The sequence below is a fragment of the Microtus oregoni genome, unplaced genomic scaffold (genome assembly GCF_018167655.1).
Source record: "Microtus oregoni isolate MIOR12 unplaced genomic scaffold, Mior012 000044F_ref0000062, whole genome shotgun sequence".
In the NCBI taxonomy this organism is placed as follows: Eukaryota; Metazoa; Chordata; class Mammalia; order Rodentia; family Cricetidae; genus Microtus; species Microtus oregoni.
In genome coordinates this window covers 1,750,169-1,761,478 of record NW_024543218.1, presented here as the reverse complement: position 1 = coordinate 1,761,478, position 11,310 = coordinate 1,750,169, and the positions used below count along the sequence as shown (strand labels likewise).

Here is an 11,310-nt window from a genome sequence, read left to right as displayed (position 1 = left end):
ATGGTTTAAAGAATACCAAATTAGGGGCTGGAGAGATGGCTCAGAGGTTAAGAGCATTGCCTGCTCTTCCAAAGGTCCTGAGTTCAATTCCCAGCAACCACATGGTGGCTCACAACCATCTATAATGGGGTCTGGTGCCCTCTGCTGGCCTGCAGGCATGCACACAGACAGAATATTGTATACATAATAAATAAATAAATAAATATTTTTAACAAAAAAAAAAGAATACCAAATTAAATTTATAGAGCTTTTCTAAAGGATGGTTTATTTTATGTATTTGCAGATGATTGTGACAAAGGATTTACCACAGATTCAATTGACAGTTATCTCTCCAGACTGTGTTCTTTTATGCATTTGAAAATGAATAAGATGTGAAAAGTCTTCCTTACATTGATATACATTCAAAAAGTTTCCCTACACTGTGTGATCTCTTATCCTTGAATAGTACAGTGGTCTTCAAAGACCAAACCACACGGATTACATTCATAGGGGTTCTCTCTACTCTGTGATTCTTTGTACGATTGAAGATGACTGTGTTTTGCAAAGGCCTTACCACACTGATTACATTCATAAGGTTTTTCTCCAGTATGTGTTCTTTTATGCACGTGAAGATGACTGTGACGTGCAAATGCCTTAACACAATGATTACATTCATAGGGTTTCTCTCCAGTATGTGTTCTTTCATGTGTTTGAAGAGCACTGTGTTGAGTAAAGACCTTACCACACTGATTACATGCATAGGGTTTCTCTCCAGTATGTGTTCTTTTATGCAATTGAAGACTATTTTGATACGCAAAGGCCTTACCACACTGATTACATTCATAAGGTTTCTCATCAGTATGTGTTTTTTTATGCTTTTGAAGAGTACTGTGAGCTGCAAAGGTCTTACCACACTGGTTACATTCATAGGGTTTCTCTCCGGTATGTATTCTTTTATGCATTTGAAGAGTACAGTTTTCAGCAAAGGCCTTACCACACTGATTACATTCATAAGGTTTCTCTCCAGTATGTGTTTTTTTATGCTTTTGAAGAGTACTGTTTTCAGCAAAGGCCTTACCACACTGATTACATTTATAAGGTTTCTCTCCAGTATGTATTCTTTTATGCACTTGAAGATGACTGTGCCATGCAAAGGCCTTACCACACTGATTACATTCATGAGGTTTTTCTCCAGTATGTGTTCTTTTATGCCTTTGAAGATCACTGTGACGTGCAAAGGCCTTACCACACTGATTACATTCATAGGGTTTCTCTCCAGTATGTGTTCTTTTATGACTTTGTAGATGACTGTTTTGTGCAAAGGCCTTACCACACTGATTACATTCATAGGGTTTCTCTCCAGTATGTATTCTTTTATGCTTTTGAAGTTCAGTTTGACATGCATAGGCCTTACCACACTGATTGCATTCATAAGGTTTCTCTCCAGTATGTGTTCTTTTATGACTTTGATGAGTTTCAAAAAGAACAAAGTCTTTATCACCTTGACTATATTCATAGGGTTTATTTCCAGTGTGTTTTCTTTTAAGCACTTGAATATAACTGTGATAAGGAGAGGCTTTCCCACACTGCTTAATTTTAGACCATTTTTCTCCAGTATGTGTTTTTTCATTCTTTAGAAAGTGGGTGTCATCAGAAAAGGCTTTAACACATTGAGTATATACTGAAAGTTTCTTCTCACCATTTTGGCTTCTTTCAATCCTGCAAGGATAATTGACACATTTAAAAGCTTTACCACATTCAATACACTGTTGAACCTTATATCTGTATGAATTTATTTTGTAACTTGTTCCGATTCTAAATAGGAATTAGTTATTAAGGTTTCATAACTCTGTTTAAAATCATGTTTGCTTTTTAAGTTGGGGTCAGTTTGCATCTAGGAAAATAAGTATGATGATAAATTCCTTTGTTTCATGGTTTACCTTTTCACATTTACAAAAATATTTTTATATGATATTATTCACACTTTTGAAGACAACTGAATACACTGAGAGCTTTACCAACTTTACTGCATTCATAAATTTTACTATACTGTGTGTCTTATATCCTTTGCTAAGTGAACTAGGACATTCAGAAGTATTGGCACATACTTAGATTTCATTGGGCATTTTTGTAACGTTTTTATATTAATAATGAGTGTAGAAAACCATCAGTATTGTATACTTGAATCAAATTTTACAAGTATACTCTATGTGGAAACTACTGCCTATCTTCTTTTTGTTCTTAAGGAGAGGTATGTTTAATCTTTCCATGTCTCTATGCTCATAAGCTTATATCAAGTGTAGTGTCTGATACACATAGGAAAGGAAGAATAATTCATATACATGAAATTGAGGTATATGGATTTGTGAGTATTTAATAACCATCTACGCACTTAAAGCTGTGCTTATTTGCATTGCTGCTTTTATTTAAAAGTTCTAGGAGAAAGTGCAGTCTCATCAGAGGCACATTGTTATCAATTTGCACTTGAAAATTACCTTGCATGTCTTCTAGAACATTGCCAATGTTCTTCAGTGTTATGGTCTTCCCAAATGCATCCTAAAATACAGGACCAGAATATATGTTGTATCATTTAACAATGTGCAATATTTAGCTTATTATCTTAAGTGCACCTAAGAAATATGACTGCTGTATTCTCCTCATTCTTCTTTTTAAATCAAATTGCAGAACAATATCCTCAACCATGGAAAAGTTGTTTCCACATTTTGAAACATGAAGGAAATTCATTTTTACCTATAGAAATGAGGTTCTTGTACATTTCCAGCATTACATCCTTATAGAGATTCTTCTGGGAAGGATTCAGCAAATCCCACTCTTCCCGGGTGAAGGTGATGTGCACATCATCATAGGTCACTGCCTTCTAAAATACACCACACATGTGTAAAATGGAAAGCACCACAGTGACAAAGATGGAAATGCATACTTTTTTCAGGGTATAGATAGATGATTCTGGTGTTCCTTACTCGTATGCCATGTCATAGACAGTCACTATAGAGGGAAATTGAAGAGCAGAGTCAACTCTGTCATAAGAGCAAGGTCTATTGAGAGGAAGAGACAACAAAAAAGATCAACACCATATAGTATGCATGAGAAAATTGTATGAAGAGTTACAGACCACACAAAAAAAGTAATATGTACACCCTGGGTGTATTGTTGTATTGTGCCTTTAAACACAACACCCAGAAAACAGAGGTGGGTATATTTGTCTCTAAGTTGAATGCCAGTCAAGTCTATGCAATCAATCAGGTCCAGGACAGGTGGAAGTACTCATTAAGACACTGTCTCCAGTGTAAAAATCAGTGAAACAAACAAATGGGATAGAAAGAACTGAAAGGCTTTTATTGAAGTTCTTCTAAATAATTTTCCATTCACTCCAGTTCTATATTCATTTTCCAGATATCTGAAGTGTATAATTTAAACTGTAAGTCTAATAACATTTTGTAGAAAGGAACTTCATGTGTAAAGCAGTTAAAATGCACAGATGAAAACACTAGAAATATACATGTTTGTCATGAATAATCAACAAAGAGATGGAGAGAAGGTAGAGTAATTCAGAGTTCTTGCTGGTCTTGAATGGAGCTGGACACATTTTCCAGTACTTACATGGGGATCACAACTTTCCATTGTTTTATGATGAGGAATACTGAGATCTTTAGATCACCTTGATGATCAGGTACCCAGGTAATGAATATCCATGAAGACATATAAAATAGTCATATTGATTTAAAAAAATCAAATCAAGCATAACAAATCAGAATAAGTTCATGCACCTGCAATTAACTGACTCAGGCAGTATTAATAATCATAAATACATGGTATCCTGGGAATCAGAGTGATACCCTCTTGCAATTTTTAAAATTCAATCTATATGTGAAGCTCAGCACAGCAGCATATACTTGTCATATAAAAAAACCCTATATTCAAGGGCTATCACCCAATAATATAAAAATGTATAGAGCCAGAAATGATGCCCCCCTTTACTTTCAGGAATTTGGAGAGCCACAGTAAGGGCTACTTAGACAAGCAAACAAAGCAATTAAAATAGCATGTTGCCAAACTCCTTAATAGCAACTGTTTCTGCTATATCTCATTTTTACCTATAGAATATAGGTAAGATATAGAATGTAGAGATCAAACCTATAATGATGGCAAAAAAATTTCCATAGAAGTAGGAAGTTGGCTGATTAATGTTAAGCACAAAACAGTAGATACAAGTGTTAGAAAATTAGTTCATGGTATTGAGACTCATTATGTATAATGAGGAATATCATCTAGACAGGCTTCTCCTACTAAATATTTACAGGAAGTTGAAAGAAAGCCACCAAGGAGAGAAACTTGTTCAAATACGTGATCTTTTCTGGGAGGTTGTTCATTCAATCAAGTTCATTCTGACCTCAGCCACTATTGGTTCATGGTCAACAATGGAAAAATTGCATTTTGTCATTTCAAGGATAGACATGTAATGATCCTCATCTGCAATGGTCCCTACACTGTCCAAATGTGTAATGCCATCTGGCACTCAAGATAATCTGTTCACAGCAACATCTTATAAAACCTGAAAACACGTTACCTCCTTCTAACATCAATGGTACAAAATCCCATTAACATTCCAAAAGAGAAAAATAAAGACACAGTGAGGGAAGATTCAACCAAGGCAAGACTGAAGCTGAGCAGGACAAACATCAAATCCTGTAGCTCCCTTGTCAGATGGATGGCTTCAGTTTCAAATGACTTAAACGGCCTTGTCCTTGCAAGTTCTCCAGCACTTCTCTCTTTGGAAACTTCCCATCACTATAAGTGGCTAGTTCTCCATGGAAGTTGTGTCATACCTTAGGTATCTTAACATCTTTGGGCTCAAAATGGAAACCACTGTGTTGTGAAATCACATTTTTAAATGTGTTATATTTATTTTTGCTGTGGAACGTTTGTTTTAATGATGCAAAGAATTGCTGCATTGGTTTAGCTCTGTGAAGCTGTGACAGTTTGCCTATCTAAAATAACTGGTTATTCTAAAACAATTGAATGACCTGTCACATGACAAGAAAGGACAGGCAGGGCTGCCAGGAAAAGAGAATCAATGGGAGGGAAAATCTGGGAGGAAAACAGAAAGAAGAGGCAACAAAAGGAGAGAATAACAGGAGCCTTTAATACAGCTACACAGCAAGCCATGGAGTAAGAAACAAAGAGAGGAATACAGAATAAAGATAAAGGCCAGGGGGAAATTGTAGAGAGAACAATTAAGTTAAAAACAACCTGCCTTGAAACAAACCAAAGTCAAGCATTTATAAGAAAAAAAATAAGCCTCCATGTGTGAAATTTAATTGACAACTGGTGGCAGGCCCTAAAGGAACAAGAGAGGAAAAGAAACCACACCATACCCAGCTTCAATCCTCACAGCTTCATGCAATGAACTCTCACTGTCTCCTCACTGGGCTTCTGTCTCTGCCAAACACAGATGCCTGCAATAATGGTAAACTGTAACCATGGGCTAAAAAGCCATGATCTTAAATTTTGATTCTTTCATGTTCCCAAGACCAACACATTACTGGTGATGCTGAGAAGCAGGGTTTTCTTTAATGCAATGAACACTAATGAGCTTGACCACAGGTGCAGAAGGTTTTGAATGAAGTAGCTTCCTGTGTCTATGAATCAATTTGCTCAACCATCCCTAAATTGAAGGTTTCTGTATTTGGAGTCTTACCCTTAGGGCACCTTGATAAGCTTCCACTGCACAGTAATGGCTTTTCTGTAATGATAATAAACTCTTTGAAAATTCCTGCCTGTATTAACACATAAAGCCCTTTGAAGCTACATTTTTATTTTCATTTATTTCTGCCCTACCTGGGTACTTTTACTCTACACCTAAAAGAGTCATCAGTGATAACCATTGAACATCTTCAATATTCCATTAAAGACATTAGCCCATTACATTTTAATTTGGCATTACTAAATTTCTAGAGCATAGGCAGAATAAAAAAAATTTGGAGCTAAAATATCCACAAAAGTCTGGATGGTGGCGACACACAACTTTAACCCCAGCACTGGGGAGGCAGAGGCAGGTGAATCCCTCTGAGTTTGAGGCCAGCCTGGTCTACAAGAGCTAGTTCCAGTTGTTCCAGGACAGGTAGGACTGTTACACTGGGAATCCCTGTCTTGGAAAACAAAAAACAAAACAAAACAAACAAACAAAAAAAAACAGACAAAAGACTTCAGATTTGGTATTTTTTGTTTGTTTGTTCTTTTTGTTCTTTGGGACAGGGTTTCTCTGTAGCTTTAGAGCCTGTCCTGGAACTAGCTCTTGTAGAACAGGCTGGTCTCGAACTCACAGAGATCTACCTCCCTCTGCCTCCCAAGTGCTGGGATTGAAGGCGTGTGTTACCACTGCCCGGTGTGCTTGGGTTTTTTTAATCAAGTTTATTTTCAACTGAAATTCTATGATCTCAATACCCACTTTCTGCCATTACCTTTTCATTTTCTTGGTCTTACAAGAACAGTTAATTATGTTCAAGTTTCTATTTTTTGTCACATAAAAATCTTGATATCTGCCTCAGTTGGTAGACGAACCCCTCATGGTCCTGACTTCTTTGCTCATCTTCTCCCTCCTTCTGCCTTTCAACAGGACCTTGGGAGCTCAGTCCATTCCTCTGATGTGGGTCTCTGTCTCTATCTCCATCCATTGTTGGATGAAGATTCCATGGTGATATTCAAGATAATCATCAGCATTACTGTGGGGCAAGGACTGTTCAGCCACCCTCTCCCCTGCTGTTCAGGCCCTAGCTGGGGACATCCCAATGGACACCAGGGATCCCCTCTAGAGCCAAGTCACTTGCCAACTTTAAAATGGATGCTTTAATGTAGCTATCTTCTTCCCTGCTCCTACATCAGCCCTTCCTCCATCTCCACCCTCCACCTCCCATAAGCTATTGGCAGTCCTTCCCTTCTCCCTTCCCTCTCCCCGTCTCCCCTTTCCCCCAACCTCACTCCCATGCCTGTCCCCTCCCCCATGGTCACAACTTTTGCCCTGCAATCTTGTTTGCTTCCAATTTCCAGTAGGATCTATAAATATTTTTCTTTGGGTTCACCTTGTTATTTGGCTTCTCTAGGCTTGTGACCTATAGCCTTAATGACCATGGTTTATGGCTAGAGTCCACAAATGAGTGAGTACCATATTCATCTTTTTGGGTCTGGGTTATCTCACTCAGGATAGTGTTTTCTATTTCCATCCATTTGCAAGCAAAATTCAAGATGTCCTTGTTTTTGTTTTTGTTTTTTACCGCTGAGTCGTACTCTAATGCATATGTATTCTACACTTTCTGTTCTACTGTGAGCACACCAAGTCTAGTTGGACCGGGTCCGAATGAGCATGTAATCAAACCAGACTCTTTGATTGTGGCTGACAATGGGGGCTGACTGAGAAGCCATTGAAAAAAGCAATGGAACTTATTTTTACCACATGCTCTGGCTTTTTGGGACCCTAGTCTATATGGATGCACAGGTCCCTAGGCCTGGATGTAGGGGGGACGACCTTGGACTTCCCAAAGGGCAGGGTTGCCTGCCCTCTCTCAAGCAGGTAGGAAGAGGGAGGAGAGGGTGTGGAGGAGTTGGAGGGGATAGGGAAGAGGGAAGGAGGTGTAAATAATTAAATGGAAAAATTAAAAAAAAAACTTGATATCTTCCACATTGTGGCAAAAGTCATCATTCCTATATTATACTGACAAACAAAATCAACTTTTGTGTTGTAATTGTTTGTGCTAACCTGCTTTTATGCTATTGTGATTAAATCCTCAAACTGAAAGCATCTCAGGCAGTAAAAGGGATTATTTCATTGATTGTGTCAAATCACACTCAATCATTTTGGAAGTGTAGGAGAAACTGCAAGCTAACAATTGAAGGCAAAACACACTTGCTAAGAGTTCGAGACCAGCCTGGTCTACAAGAGCTAGTTCCAGGAGAGGCTCCAAAACCACAGAGAAACCCTGTCTCGAAAAAACCAAAAAAAAAAAAAAAAAAAAAAAAAACACACTTGCTAAGACTGTTTACAGCCTTTCTCTTTTGCCTAGTCTCTACTTCATGCTCAGAATGCTCCATATCCAAGCACAGGTCCACCTTCTTAGGGGCTTCCTACATCATTCAGTAATCAATGCAATCTATCACAGACACAGCAGTTTCTGGCTATTATGAACAGAGTCAAGCAAGTATCCATGTGGTAGGAGGGAAGAGCATGTTTTGGGAATATGCACAGAGTGGGACACCTGGGTCTTAGGGTAGATTGATTCCCAATATTCAAGGATTGTATATTGATTTCCACAGTGGCTGGACAAGTTTGCACTACAAGAGCAATGTATCCCCTTGCTCCACATCCTTAGAGCCTTAGCTGTCACTTGTGTTGTTGAACTTATCCTTTCTGTCAGGTTTATGATGAAATCTCCTGATGGCTAATGATACTGAACATATTTTTAAATGTGTCTCATCTATTTTAGATTCCTCTACTGAGAATTCCATTTAGAGGTGTACTGCACCATATTTGAATTATTTGGTTGCTGTCTTGTTGCATGACTATTTTTTATCTTGAGTGAGGCAACCCAGAAGTATATAAGCCAACATGGTTCACTCAGTTAAAAGTGGATATTAGCAGGTAAGTAAAGTACAACCATAGTAATCACAGTCAATCACAGAACAATCCATACATACAGAAGGGCTAAGTAACAAGAACAGCTCTGGGGGCCATGCATGGATTTCTCTGCGAAGGCAGAATAGATTTTGTGGATTCACTCGAGGCAGGTGCGGATGGGAACAGGAAAGATCAAGTAAGCAAAGGACAGAGATGAAGAATAGGAGGGAGAGATGACAGGAATAACGGAGCTGTTTGCAGGAGATGTGGAAACAGTAGACTGCAAACTTCCAGAACTACAAGAAAGACACTATTGAAGATTGCTACTAGTGAGCAATGCAGAGGCTGAACCAGCCTTGTTCTGTAAATACATACGGCTCCCATCAGTGGGATTGGGACACAAAGTCAGTCACTAAACTTAGAACTACACTTGTTCTGCTAGCAAGATACACTGGGGAAAACATGCCTCAGAGTTTGTGAAGTGAACAACCAATGATGGTCTAACTTTTAGTCCAAGCTGTGAGAGGAAGCCAATGTCTGATACTGCAGGATGGCCAGGAACCAGAACTTGATGGCTTCCAGAATTAGGGGAGAACCGAATACAACTAAACAAGAAAAAAGAAATGAACTGAGTCATATCTAAAATCATAGATTGATTCCCAACACAAATGTCACCAGAGAGAATTCTTCCAGCAGCTGATGGTTACACATGCAGAGATCCCTACCCAAACTTTACCTTGAGGTTTTGGAATCCTGTGGAAAGAAGGGGTAAAAAATGTAGCATCTGGAGGGGTTGAGGAACCCAGGAAAACCAAAGCTACAGAATCAACAAGACTCATAGTGTCTCAGACAAAATGAAGTGATAATCATGGAACATGAACAGTTCTGTATCTGCCCTGGGCATGCATGCTTTGGTTGTCAGCTTGGGGTGTTTGTATGATTACTAACTGTAGAACTCTTGGTGTCTCTTACTCTTGCCAATTTTTGTGACCTTTTCCTTCCTAATAATTTTCTTTGTCCAGTTTTGATAAGGAATTTTACCTAGTTTTCTTGACCCTTTTTATGAAGGGTTTCTTTGATATCCCATGGAGGCTTTCTATTATATGACAGATGAAAAAGGAGCAATGGACATGGGGGAATGAGGACTGGGGGAAACTGGAAGGAGTGGAGGAAGTGGAAGCTGCAGTCAACATGTATTGTATGAGAGAAGAATAAATAAAAGAGAAGAGGTGAAAATGCATTTAGTCTGAGTTCTTTTATCTTCATAATCTGTAATAACCCATATAGCACAAATTTCTCAAAGATCTTTTGGATGGAATTCAAGCCAACCTCTTTTCTGACACATCTTGAGATTTCAAGTAAAAAATGAAGGATTTCCAACATGCGATGGCATAGGATAAACTCCCATTCAGAAAAAGGAATATAGCTGTGCTTCATCCCCAAATTCAACCAGAAAATCCTTGCTCATGTGCATATCATCCCAGCAGAAGAACAGGCAGGCAGTCCACCAGTCTATGAAACTAACACACTCACTGCATTCCCAGACACAATCCCCAACCAACCCTACAGTTACCACAACCTACACATTGGGTGGAAAGCCTCTGCTCAAGTACAGGACACACCACACAAAGAACAAGTAGATAAACTGAAGGAAAAGACCACATGCTGGACCAGAGGCCATGGCAACCATCAACAATTCACATAGACTTCCTCCATTCTTTCAAAAACCCTCAACACTAAACGAAAAACCCATTCTCCTCATCATGTCTGTATTGTAGCTTCCAACTTGGGTGGAGACCCCTGGCTCAAAGGACAAACCACCTGCCAGAATTCCATGTATGCCACAAGCCCACAGACCTCCCCAAATCTTCTCTACACCCTCAACACTTTCCCCAAGTTCCCCTTCCTTTCTGTTTGCAGTCCTAACCTCCTTAGGCTCATACTCCATGCTATAATAAGGCTACACATACCGCAAGAATTTCAGTCCCAAAATTGGTGTAGTGCTTTTTGGGAACCTAGTCTCTTTGAATGATACCTTGTTCAGGCTAGATACAGTAGGGAGGGTTGTGGAATTCCCCCATGCAGTGTGCCTGTGCCTTATGCTCTCTGAAATTTGAATAGTGGGGTGGGAGGGTATGTGGGGCAATTAGTGGAGGAGAGGGAACAGCAACTTTGAATGGTATATATAAAGGAAATAGATTGTTTTCTTATTTTAAAAAAAATAAAGTACCAAAAGACCTTTAAAAAGAACCTCAGTTCAACCCTTTGCCACACAGACTAGATTACCAGAGAACAAACAAATCAAGGAAGCAAACACCCATCCAACAAAGACAAACTGAGATATTGGCACTTAAACCACAATCACAAACCCAAATTCTTGGACCAAAGGAAAGAATACAATCAACAACAGACAGAGCAATGTGTCACTCCCAGATTCCAGCAATTCTACTGCACCATACCCTGCAAATCAAAATGACTCTGAAATACCATCTCACACTTGTCAGTATGGCTTAGATCAAAAATGTCAATGATTGCTTAGGCTGGAGAGGATGTTGAGAAAGGGGAACACTCATCCATTGCTAGTGGGAATGCAAACTTGTACAACCACTCTGGAAAATTATTGCAGTTTCTCAGAAAATTGGGAATCAACCTACCTAAGGGCAAAGAAAACAATTCTTGGGCATATACATAAAAGATGCACA

At 38.9% G+C, this 11,310-nt stretch overlaps 1 protein-coding gene across 1 annotated transcript in view; it reads right to left on the bottom strand.

The window, feature by feature from the left end:
• Window positions 1-584: 584 nt before the first annotated feature.
• The window catches only part of LOC121434654 (zinc finger protein 431-like), a gene marked incomplete at its 3' end in the record, with an annotated part of 37,038 nt that continues 26,312 nt past the window's right edge, over window positions 585-11,310 (bottom strand). The window contains exons 2-4 of the mRNA XM_041633586.1: window positions 2,731-2,857; window positions 2,475-2,535; window positions 585-1,443 (exon numbers count right to left, since the gene is read on the bottom strand). Of these exons, the coding sequence (XP_041489520.1) occupies window positions 585-1,443; window positions 2,475-2,535; window positions 2,731-2,857 (1,047 nt within the window). The remainder of the gene's footprint in view (window positions 1,444-2,474; window positions 2,536-2,730; window positions 2,858-11,310) is intronic.